Consider the following 16,762-nt stretch of genomic DNA (forward strand, 5'->3'; position numbering starts at 1 on the left):
CCAAAGTACTGTGAACTTGTTATTGAATGGCATTTATTCCGCAATTATCGCATCGATTACACCACTACTGCACAGGCGCATTTCTGATACGCAGATATATACAAAGTAAATCGTCTTCATGAAATTGAATTTAAAGATTATTTATTTACAGAGAAGCACAGTTGTCTGAGGGGAGGAAAAAAAATTTCTCTGAATACTTTGGGCCGTTTTAGTGTCAGTAGTTTATCTTATGAGTCCATACAAGTGTATTTCTTGTGGCAGTGATAATCCAAATCAAAGTCTCTTAAATTAAGAGCTTTTATTTTCTTTTATTTTGATTCAGTATTTGCAGGGTTATTTGGTGTTTCTGTCTAACATGAACCAAAACTGTAAATTGAGCTTTTACAGAAAATCATTTGGTTCCTCATTGTGACAGATGAGCATTTTGCACTTTAGCAGAAAAATCCAAGAATGTCCAATAACCCTTTTTTAATAGCTGTTGATTTATTTGTTGCATCAAAAAACTGACATATTATTGATAATAAAGAACATAAATGTTGTACAGTAGAGAAATTATCTTTCCCAGATCACTATACATATGATTATTGTTAATCTGCTATCTAGGTTTTGTTTATGTGTCCATCTTGTTCAAATTCTCCCCTTTTAACTGTTCTAGTAATTTTTATACCATTATTTGTCATGCAGGTAAATGCTGTTATGGAAAAATGCTTCTGTTTAGTCTTGTGTCCATAGATTGGTCTGCTTTTTCTCAGAAATACATCAGTGTATAATGCTACTTGTAGACCCAGGCTTAGCCTTTAGCTGTAAGTTTTAAAGATCCCAGATTACCAATATTTAGGAATTTCTAATTTTAAAAAAAATTATGCATGGAGTCTTCTTAACATATATTTGATGCAAGAATTTCAGGTGGCCAAACTATAGAGAAAGATTGGTTTTGTTTTGAAAGTCACTGCTATGTTTCAAGTGTCCTACTCATGCCTTTTGTCTTTTCTATTGTTAATCAACAGCAGAAACTCTAATCTGATTTTAATTTTCCATATTAAATGTTATTTTTTTGTTAAATGATATTGAGTTATTTATTTTACTTCACAAAAGTCAAACATGCTAATTGAGAGTTTTAAAAGAATATTGTTAGAATAGGTATATCAAAAAACACTGGCTTAATTTTGCGTGGGTTCCCTCCGGGTACTCCGGCTTCCTCCCACCGTCCAAAGACATGCAGCTTGTGGGGATAGGTTAATTGGAAAATCCAAATTGTCACTAGGTGTGAATGTGCGAGTGAATGTGAGTGTGAATGGTTGTCTGTCCCTTTGTGTTGGCCCTGCGACAGACTGGCGACCTGTCCAGGGTGTACCCTGCCTCTCGCCCTATGACAGCTGGGATAGGCTCCAGTGCCCCCCGCGACCCTGAAAAGGATAAGCGGCAGCGAATGGATGGATGGATGGTTTTTAAGGAAGTACATGATCATAGTAGATAATAAGAGGAAAAAAATCTAATGTGACTAAAATATTGGTCAGGAATTTTAAATCATTATTATTATTATTAGTAGTAGTAGTAGTAGTAGCATCAAAAGAGGGCAAATATCATCAGTATTCCCAATTGTTCAGGTGATTATTGTCATCATGTAACTGTCCCCTATAAAAGTCCTGAATTTAAAAAGTACAGTTCTTACATACTTTATCTTTATTTTGTCAAAAGATGATATATGCGTCCGTGGTGCTACCACCCTTTAAAAACCTTCAAGACTGATGTTATTTATTTTTTTTATCGGCCTCACGTGCAAGCGATTATTAGCTAGCATGCTAACACACTAGCACCTACCACAAAATTACAAATCTACTAACATTTAGCTCGATTATAGCACTGCTCGGGTGGATACAGGCATAGTTTAAAGTCAAAAATGTTTTTGTTTCATCATTTGCTGCTCCTTTTAAACTATTTAAAGTAATAAGAAAGAGATGGCGGCACACAAGAGGTAAAAGCTCTGTAGTGATTCAATAGTAAGCCACAAATCTTACAATAACTTTGTATAACAAGTCTGGATAACTTGTTACTTTTTATCCCAAAAGAAAGACATTTTAATTTTTGAAAAAAAGGACATAAATGGGAATCAAAAATTCCATTTATGATCAGGTTTGTCTTACAGCCTGAAAGTTTGTATTCAAAGTTAAGGCTGTTTCCAATATGAACTCATGCAACCAATTTAAAATAAAATTATAATATTTGAATCATCTAATTTTAAGAGATAAGCCATGATCTTGATATTAACCTCTGTGCAATATTTGTTTCCCTCCCCTGTATAAAATGAGAGTTACGCCTGTGGATGGGTGAGGTACACCAAGCGGAGTTTGTAAATACATTTGGCTAATACAACAGCCAGACAAAGGTTATATGATCACTAATTGTTAAAGCTCTTTTAGAGAAGTATTGATGTTTGTGTGTGAACTTTATAAGCAATTTAGTTTATTTAAATTATGTTAAACTGACTGGCAAATTGTGGTATAATATACAGGTGTTCTGATTATTTTATATAATGTCTTTGATATAAATAAGGTGTACAAAATACCTAAAAAAACAAACAAAAAAACCCCAAACTGTATAGCTCCAAGTTATAGTATTTAACCATAGATATTATAAAGAATAAACACAAAGCAGGTTGTGCCAGAGTTTTATAGTTTTGGATTTACTAATTAGTTTATATTTTGTTTTGTATTTTGGTTTTAATTCAGTTTAGTTTAGTTTTTACTTTTCATTGCTTGACAATGTTTAGTTTTACTTTTGTTTTTATTAGTGTCAGTGTTAGGTTTAGTCCCTTTTGTATAGAGTGCATATGCCAGATGCAAGATTTAGAATTCTCAGTAGAAGTATCATTGCAATAAAAAACTGAACTTTTTTGAAAGCAGTTGACTCTCAGTCTTTTAGACATCCAAAATTTCAATAAACATGTCTATTAAAGCCTCATCAGCTCAATTATGATAACAAATTTTCCCTCTGTATTAGTATTTTTATTTTAGTTTGTTTGCAAAATTGTTTCAGTGACTTTTAGCTTTTCTTGAAAATCTAGTTTTTATTTTAGTTAAGGAAAATATTTTTCACATCTAGTTTTCATTTTCAGTTCAGCTTTATTTAACTATAATAACCTTGGCATGAGCACGTCCCCTGCAAGTGTGGCATTATTGTATATTGCACACGTATAACCTGAAAGAGACTGGTCATCTATAGTTAATGTGGGAACCTATGTGCTGGAGTAGCATTACCCAGCACCTTGGCACCACTGACTGGTTTGTAAAGACCGCTGCACTCTTCATTGGCTAACAGCTGGTTAATTCCAAGGCATAAGTCACTGAGCTTCTGGCTTCCTGACATTTAGAATGATAAAAAATTGCAAAATGGACACAAATATGACACAAAAGGAATGACTGAGCCCATAAAATCATCAGGAAAGTGTTTACAGGGGTTAGAGCTGAAGGCAGTTTTCCCACAGACTTCTGTAGGACTAAAGTCTTTTTGCAACCACAGCGATTTGCCCCTTGTGGTCAAGAAATAGAAAGCTACGCCCATGTTTAGTTGTTTAATATTCTCAAATAAACCCTTCTGGCTTTGAACATTGTTCAGGAATGATGGCGGGCCAGTAAAGTGTAGGATAGTGAAAAGGCTCAAATTAATCTTAATCAGTAATGAAATTAATTCAAAATGCACTGATACCCCCATATTGGCCCTGCCATTCACCTATTAGCAATTAAGATGACATTTATGTGTTGTGTGAAGGCTAAATGTACAAATATTTCAAAACACTTCAGTTTTTAAAAAAAAAATTAAATAATCTGCTTCTTGGACACAAGGTGGAGTAGGCATCTATTCCAAATAAAACAAGTAAAATAACACAAGTAAATATTAAAAAACAAACAAATCCACAGACCACTTGCATTTGTGTTTACCTTAAAATCTTAAAGTCAGTGTATCCCTATAATTAGTTTTGAATGACAGTTCCACTTTTTAAGTGGCTTATAATGGATCTATACAGTATTAGTCACAGTTTATCAAGTCTCCTGTAAGGATAATTTATACCTTAGCCTTTGTAAAGGTTAGCTTAAGAGTACTAAATTATGTTTTGACATTTGACAATTTGGCTCAAATTAATTCATATTTTAACACACAAAGAAATCTCAGATGCAAATTAGGTCAGTTATTCAAGGGGTAAGCAATAGTCTGGGTTCATGCCTTAAATTAATTATTATTATTAATTTCATGCCTTAAATTAATTAAGACAATTGTAGATCATACATGTTTTTGAATGAGTGCATTTTTGGTATTTTAATGTAGGCGGCCCGTTTTTTTTTTTTGTTTTTTTTTTGTTCATTCAATAATTCTTCTCTATGGACAAAATAGCTCGTCTGCAGATTGCAGCTGGGATTGGTCGTCGCTTCCACTGTCAGGGGACGTTTAAGTGCTGAGCTCCGCTCTCCATTGGCTGGACACGTGTCTGGGCGTTTCACTGTGGGACTGCCCGGTTGTGTCCGGGTAAGATGGCGTTGGAAGAGCAGTGCTCGGCACCACCTCGATGGCGGTCCATATCTTTGACACACGTAGAGTTCCCCGAGGGTACGTACACTTAGCGTCTTTATGTGTCTGCTGAAGCTCTGTCGACACTGGCTGTTGTGTAATTTTTCGGGCAGTGCGTGTTTTGTTGCTGCTGAATGAACACGGCCGTCGGTGTTGCTGCCAAATTGTGAGCTGCTGTAGAACCAGCAACACAGCGGGAAATGTAACCCGGACTGCAAAATTGTGAGACAGCGTCGCATGCGCAGTTTGTCACAATGTCCACAATGAAGGCTAGTTAGCCTGCTAGCTGTCTTTATATCGTCTTCGGTATTTTCTTTCCGCTCTCTGCTAATACGCCGTGTACTGTAACGGTTATTTGGCCAAACTCAAGTATTTAAAAAATAGGAAAAAAAAGGTATGACTACAGTAGAAATAAATTGGTACTCCTCGGAAAGCATTGTAGCCAGCATTGTAGCTAACATACTAGCTAGTCCCATGGCCTGATACTGATCAGTGTGACTGAATCTCATTGCACGTATATGTTTGAGTTGCACCCAATAATGTGCTCTGTTAGTTTAAATATGGCTTAGCTACTTAACCACACCAGCTTCCTTCTTGTAGCCACAGTGTCTTGGTCATCCGGGTTCACTGAGAGACACAACTTGTCACTCCCACCAGTGACTTCTACTGTTTATGTGCCATTTAATATCTGTAATCTGTTAATGTGTTTTAGATGATCTGACGGGACACTTGCTGGCCTACATCAGCCTCATCCCTATAGCAATTCTTGTGGGCTTTGTTACACTCATAGTGTTTAAACGGGAACTGCACACGGTGAGTCCTGCACATGTACTTGACAAAGTTGTGGTTTTAGAAAGGGCACAATATTTAAAAGTCCGCCTGTGAAACTGTCAATTGTCTCACAGGAACTTGATCAGCATTGTCAGACAGGGCAGAAGTATGCAAACACTCATGCATTGCCTTTTTTTTTTTTCTCATAAAACTAGATTTCCTTCTTTGGAGGGCTTCTCCTGAATGAAGGAGTGAACTGGCTGCTGAAGCACATTCTCAGAGAGCCGCGCCCATGCGCAGGTGGGTGAAGGAACAAGTTTTTTCTTTTTTATGTATAGCAGGTTGGGTTGGGCAAGCATTACAAAAATTTAATATAAAAATTGGCTTATAGCATCTATTTTTTTTTTTCGTCCAAAATTTTTTTGTTTTGTCAAATATTGAATTAGAGCTAAATAGAAGTACCTGTAGAAAATGCCGATATCCACTTCAGCTTTATGAGTAGTTTTATTCTTTTACTAAACCCAAAACAGTGCCTGCACTGGATACGCTGATCAGCCACAACACAAAAACCACTGGTCACCTCATTAAATGGAGAATATTGGGCTGATGGCGTTTCTCTTTAGTTTGTAGTTGCAGTCCACCTAACATGCCACTCCTGCCTTATCCTCTTGGTGAAAGTACTCAGTTTGAGGCTACATAATAGATGTGGCCCAGTGGCTACACCCATCTTTTATTTTGTCCTAACCTCACTACTTGACAAAAACTCCTCAGGAACATAATAATAGGCCATATCCAGCCTCCAAATGTCCCAGGATTCTATCATCATCATTTGCTGGAATAACTGGAAAAAGCTCACTAAAAGACCCCACCCCACAGCACCCAGGGGATCATCTGCCATTGACCCAGAAATCCTGTGCCAATGCTCCATCTGTTTAAGAGTGGGACGTACACATTGTTAGACACATGGTATTATACTTTTGGTTGATGAATACTTCATTGAAGGGGAGAAACGTTTTATTGGCTGATAATAATGGCTTTGTTTTCTTTTGTTTTTTTTTCCCCTCTTCTTCCAGGTTTTTGGACAAGAGCATTTAATTGTTTTCTTTATGCATGATTAAAAAAAAACTGAATAATTTTTGGGTTTTGTTTGTCATAGCCGAACTGTTGTAAATAAAACCAATATTGTAAATTAATGTTTATAAGATTCTGTTGTCTCTCTGCAGGGGCTCACACAACCGTGCACACAGAGTATGGGATGCCCTCCAGTCATTCCCAGCTTATCTGGTTCTTTGTTGTTTACTTCTTTCTTTTCCTTTATTTAAGGTGAGTTATTTTGTTGTTGTGTGGGGAAGTTTAATGATAGAAACATAGTTGTGAAATAATTCAAATTGCAGCAGCTACTTGACAAAGTGAATTTAGTCTAGCAGTAGGACTAATGCAAACATGCAATGTGTATTGTGTGCATCTCAAACAAGCATTTCATTTCTAGTTTTCATCTGGTGCTCAGTTTGGTTATTTGAGGTCATTACAAGAATGGTTTGGGCTATCAGTAATTATTCCACCTTAACTTTAAAATGTGCCAAACTGCTGTATATTATTATTTATTCTTTTTCCCCGTCAGAATGCATCAAACGAACAATGCTCGATGTGTGGACCTTCTGTGGAGACACATACTGTCCATTATCCTCTTGGGCATAGCCTTATCAGTGTCATACAGCAGGTAAAATCCAATCCCTATCCTCTGCACATATCCCAGATCATTGCTAAAATCTGAAGTTCATAGAAGAGTACTCTAACAAACAGTAATATTAGTACTTGTTTTACTAAAGTTGACCCTCATTATATAGGTCTTATGCATGCACTGTACACCACATCCTTGCCCTTTTTCTTATTAACTGTTTTCTTGGCCCTTGTTATGATAAACAGGAAGGTTGTTTTATTTATTTATTTATTTTTGCTGGTTCAGGAGGTTCCCAGCATGTTATGTGATCATTTGTGACACTAGACTACATGCCTGTACTCTGTTTACAGATGCCCATTCAAGTCTGCACTTTCATGAGCCATCTTTATTTGTTGAGTATGTTTAGGACTTTAGTCCATTCATGACTGTTCAGTAGAGTTACAGAGTGAAGCTGCTTCCCTCGCAGGTGATCTTTGGGGGGGAGGGAGAAACGCGTTATTTCAACAGAAGTCGATTTAAAGTCAAGGAAGTTTTGACCTGAATTGGCAACCATTACTGATGTGATGGGGACGCAGAGCTCAGTGGTTCTGTATTGGCATTTCTGCCAGAAATTGCATAAGCAACACTCGATATACTTGTATATTCTTATAGTGCTTTTTATGTTCTCTTTTCTATAAATAATTGAGATATTGACCTTTTTTTTTTTTTTTTTTTTTTTTTTTAAATTAGATGGTGGCAATTATTTGATGAAATGAAGGACTTAAGTTAACTGTCTCAACTTGTGAAGCATGAATGTCAGTAGTGGGTGTAAAACTCAGAGATGACATTTGACCAGGCTGCTCACACTTTGCAAAGAACTTGATTTCCTTTGTAACAGCATCACTTTTGCTGAGCCGATAACACTTTGAAATGGTTTAAAATGCATTTTGATTTTTTTTTTCTTCTTTTCTCTTACTTACTTACTCATTCTTCAGAGTCTATTTGTTGTATCACACCTGGAGCCAGGTTTTCTACGGTGGAGTGGCCGGTAGTACGATTGGCATAATCTGGTTCTTTATTACACAAGAGGTGCTGACACCAATATTCCCCAAAATAGCTGCATGGTAAGTAGTTCTCTCATTTTCTGCTTCCTTCATGTGTCACAGGGGAGGGCAACTCATCCTCTGCCTGAGTTGCATGAAAATGGTCTAGTATCTATTGTCTAATGTTCATATTTTTCTTTCTTTTAAACAATTCACAGGCCAATATCAGAGTACTTCCTGGTACGAGACACAAGCCTGATCCCAAACATCTTGTGGTTTGAGTACACAGTGACCAGATCAGAGGCACGGTAAGATACTGTGGTGGTGGTAATGGCATTTCACTCGCTTTTCTACATCTGTGATTATCGAGGCCTGACTAAAACACTTGGTGATGGTAGCAGCTAACATGTTGGCAAGCCAGGAATAATTCGTTGCTAATTAGACGTGACACATTTAGAAGTCTTCCTGTTTTCTTTCTACTGTGCCGTTAACTGAATGAAAATTTGACAGGAGTGTTGTTCAGCACTTTCAAAGCTAAGTTCAGCTTCAGTAGCGCTGAGAGCTTGAGACAAAAATATTCATGTCACGTAGCTCCCTGCTTAGCAAGACCGTTGATCCATTGAAATGTTTGGTGCTTTAAATATGACTGGGTCTCCTAATATTTTGAGTTTGCTAATTTTCTTTTTTTTTTTTTCTTTTTCTTTTTTTCCTTCCAGGAACAGACAACGAAAGCTTGGAACAAAAGTTCAGTGATCTACAAAGTTCATTTGTGAAACTGAGTTTAGGACCACACGTGCACACAGATACATTCCCATTTACAGACGCAAACAAATGTTCACTCAACCCCCCCAACCAAAAAATGGCATAAAAAGTAAACACAAAAACGACACTGGAGAACCATCATCTGGACTGACGTGGTTGCAAAGGAGTAAAGGGCAAAAAAACAAACAAACACAAAAAAAATATTTACAGGTGGCAGGAGTGCCTGGACCTGGCCCGGAGCCTACAGCCTGAGCAAGTCCGTCCCCACGCCTCTCCTCCTTGTACAGCTTGCCTAAAAATGCTCTTCAGTGCATGCAAGACTGTGTAAGAGGCATACTATTTAATGATAGATTAATATATATATTTTAACTATAAACTCGCGCTGACAGTAACGGTGTGTTGCAAGAGCTTCAAGGGGCCAATTACAGGAGCCTTTGCTCAAGTTTCAAACAGATTGATGGGCGTCATTGCAGCATGTACTTAGTGATTCCTTTTTTTTTTTTTTTCTTCCCTTTAAAAGAAATATTCTGATGGATACTATAGCTGGTGGGGTGGGTGGGTTGATTATGGCTTTGTTAGGGGTGATGTGGAGTCGACCATTTTTCATTGTTATAGACTAGAGAATGAACAGTTTCTAAAATTGGTTATGATGTAGTATAAATATGAAATTGCACTTTGTTAAATTTACAAGTTAAAATAGGACTAACACTAGTTAAGTATCATGAATGACCTTCCCTGTCTTTTTCCCTCATTGGGTTTTGCTTTGTGTCTCTGCCAGTCCTCATAATAATGATATTAGACTCCAAAGCTGATCTGTAAGCAGTGTAAATTTAATGAACCTTCTGAACTAACAAGCTATAAGTTATGGTTTCTGTTCATATCAACCTTTAAGTGGCACAGCAGTGGGTTTGAGTTATTCTTTTGTTGTTGAACACACTTTGGACCGAGGTGTTTTGTTAATGCCTCTTGCATAGTAGCAGCCTGGGAACAGAATTCTGGGATTTGTAATTTTTTTTTCTTTTTTTTTCAGCAAGTTTCAGGTCTTTTCTGCAGTTGCGGAGACCCTTTTTAAAATTTTCCTTCTCCCCACTTTTCCCAACACAACATTCCATATCAGATAGTGAGAAAATGAGTGCTGAGGGTGGACTTTTTTTTTTTTTTTTTTTTTTTTCTCTCAAGACAGGAAAAAATCCTCAGGTCAGTAGCAGCATGTGATTATGCTTATTCCTCAAAGCCTGCGGCAGCTGATGTTGGAAGTGAGCGCCGAAGCTGATTTTTAAGTGTCACCATTAGCTCCACAAAGGGAAGTAGATCTATAGTTTGTTTTGGGGTTTTTTTGTTTTTTGTTTTTTTTCTCGTATCTTGGTTTTTTTTCCATGTGTAACCTATATCAGGCTGAATAAAAATGTGTTTATGTACAAGTGATGGTCAAATGTCTTACTTTGAAATATAGTGACACCTTGTAATGGCTAACACATTCACTTGACTAGCAAAAGGTTGCTGGTTTGATTCCAGCCCTTTGGGGTTGAGTTAGGAAGGGCAAGGCCAGTGTGAAGTTGCCAAATCAAACATGAACAGCTACCTGCTGTAGTGACCCCACTGTGACCATGGATCAGTGGAAAATGGTTTCATTGCTTACATATAAAATTTTACTTTGTAGCATATTTATTGAGCCAATACGGCACTTAAACAATAAGACAAACACTACTCTGTTTAAAAGAAAAAAAAAAATGCATTAAAAAAAAAAAAAAGTTCAGCTTGGTTATAATTTACAATTTGGACTGCTACATCTTTTCCAGCATTCTCAGAAAAAAAACAAAAAAAAAACCATCCTCACTTTTTCCAGTGGCCCTGAACCTCTTCTGTAGCCTACAAAGTTTTACCAGAATTTACTCAAAACTTTTCAAGCTATTGTGTTTGCAGACATAATGACACACATGCAAATGATGCCAAAGGCATAACCTTGGCTGAAGCTATTACAAGCAATGACACACACAGTACGTGTCATTGCAAATTTTGCTAGGAAAATGTTAAATGTGCAGTGATTTATTGAAATTTGCAAACATACATGGAAATGCAGCAAACAAGGCAAAAACAGTTTGCACATTTCCAGCAAGTCTGAAAGTCAATATTTGGTACGACCGTCTTTATTCTCCAACATAGCCTGAGCTCTCTTGGGCAACTTTTTTTCAGCTTTGTTTCGTCTTAAGGAATAGTTTTCCAGGTTTCTTGTTGGACATTCAAAGCTTTTCTTTTGATTTTGTCTACCGTTTGTTCTTTTCTCTGTTAAGATGGTCCTGCATTGCTTTAATAATGTTGGGGTCCATGCTCTGGGGAGGCCAATCTGTGACCAGTGGTGGTCCATTGTGTCGCTTCTATCCAGCTATTCTGTTACTGTTTTAGCAGTGTGCTTGGGATCATTGTCATGCTGTAAAATGAAGCCAGTCCTGATGACATGCTTCTCAGATTTTATTGCTGGATAGATTAAAATCTGACAGTACTGATATATTTATTTATGAGTCGATCAGTTTTGAAAGCATCCTTGACACTATCATCAGTGTCATCACTCTAACATGTTCAAACGAATCACTTGTTTCCCCAGTCCCCCTTACTCTGCTGTAAAATGACAGTGAAACGTTGTTGTGGAAAATATGTTAAAATTCAGTTTTTTGCTTCATTTGCCAGAGACTGGGGAATTTAAACATGCACCGTATGTTAACACGATATGACCCAGTGTTGGTGACAAATCCATGCATCCGTCTGTTTAGTTGAAACAACGAACAAGCTCTCTGTCTTGTTAAGGGAACTTCATGCACTTCTCTTCCTCTATTCCCCAAAGTGACTGCTGAACACTGCTGAGAAAATACTTCAGGCATATCCTCACGACTTGCACGGCTCAAAAGAAACGTCTGCCCTATTTAAACGACCCATTCCATTTTTGATTCACTTTTCAGGTCCTACCTCAGGCTATCCCCAAACACCCATCGGGAACAAGAATAGCCTAAATTATGAAGACTGCAGTCTATTTCTGTTCCTTCAAGCTATTACTTCTGTGTTGCACTGTTCAGTTAAGCAGCAAGCACTCCTGAAGAAAAACTCTTTGGATGTGATTCAGAGGAATGGCTCAGAGCTGTTTGGTCAGTCTCCACTCCAAATATGTCAGATGTTTAATTCTGGTTCTTCATAGTTCATCAAAAAATGAAGGCATCAAACTCTTGAATTAAGAGTCACAGAGGTATCTTGAACTTAAAGAAATGTAAATCAAAACAGAAACCTCTCGGCACTATTGTTATCAACTCAGCCAGACTTCTGTCTTTTAAGCGGTTAATAATGTTAAACGTGTGACCAGCTATCTCAAACAGGAGAAAGATAAAATAGTTTCTTTTAGGAAGAAAAAGCTGGTTGGGCCTATTTATTAAAGGGGAAATGAGATGATGCAAAATAATTATTCATCTTAAGTTTAAGTTTGTTTCCTGTTTTGCTTTTAAAAACTCACCATCTCCAATTCCTGCCCTTGTGTACTTTTCCAGCACTCCCACCTTTGCGTATTTAGTCTACATGTTCACTTTTTTACCACAACTACTTCTTGTCAGATGCCCTGCCTTTGTACTGACAGGATCATCAAACTGTTTATTAAACCACATTGAAAGTAATGATTGAGTTTTAAACTTTTTTCATCCTACTAAACCCTTCTATTGAGTTCATATTTGTCCAGCCAACCTGCTGAAGTTCAAACAGAACATCAAAATGGACAAGAAAGGTGATTTAAGTGGTTGTTCAAACCCGACCAGCTGGTGTGAGTTTTTCAGAAAGTGCTGATCTGCTGGGATTTCCCCACAAAACAACCTTGCCAAAAAACAAAAAAAGCTAAAAGAGATGAGATGTTTCCAAGTCCACGGATCTCAAACTCAGTGGGAGGGAGTTCCAGAGTTTGGGGGGTTACTGATGCAAAGGCTTATCCCGTTCTCATCCTTGTATGACGTACAGCCAGCAGGCCCTGATTACATCACCTCAGGGACCTGTTGGGGATGCATTGATGAAAAAGTTCACTGATGTATGTCAGTGCTTGTCCATCCAGAGCTCTAAAAGTCAAAACCAGAATCTTAAAGTTGACCCCGAAGTAATAGGATACTCCGTGTATCAACCACTTGCGACAGCTTGTTTTGATACTTCTTAAATTTGACATTTGTTTTTATATTAAAACATGTTTTAAGAGCTCTTTGTGCAGACAATAATCAACATGAAATTTCTTCTATAGACCACTCTGTAAATATCCTCTGTTGTTCCCTCTGACGTTGCAAAACCATTATGCACCACTGTCACATCGGTTGACGTGTTCATCAGCCTAAACATGAACATTGTTGTAAATCCTACATACAGCATCCTGCCGCTGTGAATACTTGCATCGCCAAAAATGTATCAGTCCACAGATGAAAATAGTCCCAAACAAATGCATTATTTAGTCCTGCTAAAAACTACAATGCCCAGCATATTCATGGAGAACAAATGGCTTCAGACTAATGCATTTCCAGCCTTTTTGTTTGTTTGTTTTTTGGGGGTGCGGGGGGTGGATTCTGCGCACCTACTGATGTGCGCTTTAATTAGTTCCCCGGAGAACAAATTAAATTGTTAATCAAACAGCAGCCCCAGTTAGATTAGTAAGCAGCTGTGTAATTCAGCTCCTCCACAGTGGAATGATTTGTTGGGATCTTGTGTGCCATGTTAATCGCTTAACGGCTGGCTGATATGTATAAATGGTACGTACCGATTTCAGCGAGGCTTTGTATTGTGTCGTGTTAGCCTGGCATTTTGCTTTTGTAATGGCAGCTAATGACACATGTGAGTTGTGCCAACCTGTGGCTGTGCGAAACCGAGACAAACAAAATGTCAAGCTCCTCATTCCTGTACAAATGACGTAATCACATGGTGGCGTGCTCGGAAGCATAAATATTATTTGTATGCACAATCTGAACATGATAAAAAAAAAAGGGGGGGACAGAGAATAAATCAAGTTTACTGGTTGTATTTTACAAGCTTATTTGTATTTGTCCCCTGATTTGGTTTCTTTCTCCTTTAAAAGCTAACCAGGCTTCTGTGAATAAAGGGCTGCCTCAACATTTATTACAACAAACACAATGGCTATCTTTCTAAGTTGACATTTCTGTAAGATTTTTACTTTCAGACAAGTTACATTTGTGCCAGCAGACACTGGCAAGAATTACAGTGTGTAATCTCACTGGAGGTTGGCAGCAACTTTGAGTGTGTTCTGTCTTGGCAATGGAAGCTGTTCAACATCTCTGTTCAGATTTAAAGAAATCAAGAAGCTTATAAAGGCTCCTTTCCCTTTCTGCAGTATTTACATGGTAAGAGTCGTACCATGATTTGACACAGTGATTCCAAAGAGTCTTCAGACAGTTAAATTATCAGCAAATTTCAGTGAAGTCCACAAGGCTTATTATTATCCTTAATTTGCTACATAAACTGTGTAAAACAAGCATTTACAACCAGTCTACATAAGTGATGTCCTACTGAAATAAATCGCCCCTTTAAAATACCGGCGACCACCAGTGCTACCCCTCAGCCTCCTCGTAGACGTGCCTATGGAATCAATTTCAAAATCCTCTTGACCTCCGACCTTGAACTTGAGGTCAAGGTCACTGTAGATCCCATCAGGGCGGATTTACTGTGGTGGCATGAGGTGGCCACCCCTAGTGCCACCCTAATTTTGCATATGGCAGTGTTGTTTATGAATATAAGCTAGCGTTAACACTTAACGCTACAATTAACACTGAATATGATTTCTAAAACTGAATATATACATATTGTAACTCCCCTTCTTTGAAAAATGGTTTACTCGAAACTTCAAAATGGCACAAGGATAAGTGTTATTAACCCAATAAATCAAAATGAGGTTTACATTTTTGGTGAAAAATACACAATTTTGTTCATGACAGAGTAGATTTCTGACTTTCTTCTGTCAATTTAAGCACGTAACACTTAAAAAAAAAAAAGTATGTCCAACGCCGCCCATCTGGTGGGGTGATGTCAATACCCTAAACTAAGTGCTTTCTATCTAACATTCACACTGCAATGAACACACTGAGAGCAACTCAGGGTTTAGTATCCTTCCCAAGGATACTTTGGCTGGAGCAGTCAGCTTTCCAATTAGTAGAAGACCTGCTGTACCTACTGAGCCACAGCTGCCCCAGAAAGTGAGGCAAGTTAGATTAACTTATTTGTTTTTAGTAAGAATTACTTAAGGTTGATGCAGTCATTTGAAAAAAAGTTTTCACAGGGCTTAAAAAAGCTTGTAAAATCACCATAAACAGCAATAAACGTGCAGTGTTTGTTTTCTGTATGAATTTATCAGTCACTTACATTGTTATGGAGGGATTTTGGACCACTCTTCCTTAAAATATTGCGTTGGCTTGTTGATGCACAGCTCTCTTAGGGTCCTTCTACGGCATTTCAGTCAGGTCTATGTCTGGACTTTGACTCTGCCATTGCAGCACCTCGATTCTTTTCTTTTTCAGCAGTTCTGTTGTAGATTTGCTTTGTACCACTGTGCTCGATAGTTGGTTTGAAGTGCTGGTGCTAAGTTGAGATGTTCGGTTGTCTCCAAATGTAGTGCTGAGCATCATCCCCAAACATCTTCACTTTGGTCTCATTTGTATGCTGCACTGTCAGTGAACTTTAACATGCCGACTCAGCATTATAGAGCCTGAGATGTAAGCTTTTAGGCTTTTTGCCAGCTTCTCGACATTGCACAGTCTGAACATGGGGTGAATTTGCTGGGACATCCACTCCTGGTAAGATTATGGCATTGTGTGAACACACACTTGAATGCTCCAGACCTGGATTCTGCTTTTATAGCAGAGCTTACACTTCCTGATCAGGTGCATTTGATTAGCAGCGCCTAGTTGCTACTTACCCTCTTAGTTCTGATGAAAGCAATCAGGATGTAATTAGTTTTGTATCAGCTGTAGCACTGGTATCACTGGTATGAACCCAAGAGTGTAACGAGGCAAAGAAGCTCTACTTAATTACAAGTTAAATGAACGTCAAAATGAGTTTATTAAATGGTAGTTAAATCAGTGTTCCTGTCCCTGTGTGGTGTGGGGCACCCAAATACAAGAAAATCTTTACATTATATACAAAATGTAGATATTATGTTTAAGTCAATGTTATTTTTTCTCTCTCGAGGCATGCAGTGAGTTTACATTTTTAAATAATAAATAAAGGTAAGTGAATTTGTCACAGAAAGACAACTTTCTGAAAGGCAACAGCATAAATTTAGAAGAACATATCTACTGAGAATTGGACGATCTTGGAACTGGATAGTAGAATGAAACTGCAAAAAATGGCAAAGACAAGTGAAGTATGCTCAGAGAAAAGGTCAAACACAGAGAAGGCTACTCTCTTTGTCAGCAAAAAAACAAAAAGAAAAAACTTTTTCTATCCTCCACAGATGGGAATATTGTCAAGGACTGAAAACAGGCATACCCAGAAATACCAACAGCAGATTGGAGCACAATCTGAGTGAAGCATGAAAGACCGCTTTGGAGATGAACAAAATGTCCTACTAAAACCTAATGTACTCACAGTTTTATGATCAACAAGGGATAAATAATGATGTTCATGCAAAGAATCATAGCAACACTTTAACCCTATATTCATATTATAGTTATAGGAAGAATGAATTAGCAGCAAAATTTTATATATATATATATATATATATATATATATATATATATATTATAATTATTAGACACTCAAACTGCAATATTTATTGAAGCCAAATACTTTATCTTCATCTTGAACATCAATCCCAAATACATGTTGTTGATGGATATTTTTGGTTTAGAACAGTGTGGTATCTTCCTTTAAAAAAAGTAAAATCATTTGCTTAGATGTCTGATTGCCAAATAAATTAAATTCAGTTATTGAAGTTAGTGTGTCTCAT

At 37.5% G+C, this 16,762-nt stretch overlaps 1 protein-coding gene across 1 annotated transcript; it reads left to right on the forward strand.

Moving 5' to 3' along the window:
- The first annotated feature begins 4,451 nt into the window (after positions 1-4,451).
- dolpp1 (dolichyldiphosphatase 1) lies at positions 4,452-9,968 on the forward strand. The gene is made up of 8 exons (XM_026173391.1): positions 4,452-4,602; positions 5,276-5,376; positions 5,550-5,634; positions 6,558-6,657; positions 6,956-7,054; positions 7,990-8,118; positions 8,256-8,345; positions 8,754-9,968. Exons 1-8 carry the CDS (start codon positions 4,527-4,529, stop codon positions 8,788-8,790), a joined length of 717 nt encoding a protein of 238 aa, XP_026029176.1. The 5' UTR covers positions 4,452-4,526; the 3' UTR covers positions 8,791-9,968.
- Positions 9,969-16,762: the final 6,794 nt, after the last annotated feature.

The sequence above is a fragment of the Astatotilapia calliptera genome, chromosome 7, assembly GCF_900246225.1.
Source record: "Astatotilapia calliptera chromosome 7, fAstCal1.2, whole genome shotgun sequence".
NCBI classification, from domain to species: domain Eukaryota; kingdom Metazoa; phylum Chordata; class Actinopteri; order Cichliformes; family Cichlidae; genus Astatotilapia; species Astatotilapia calliptera.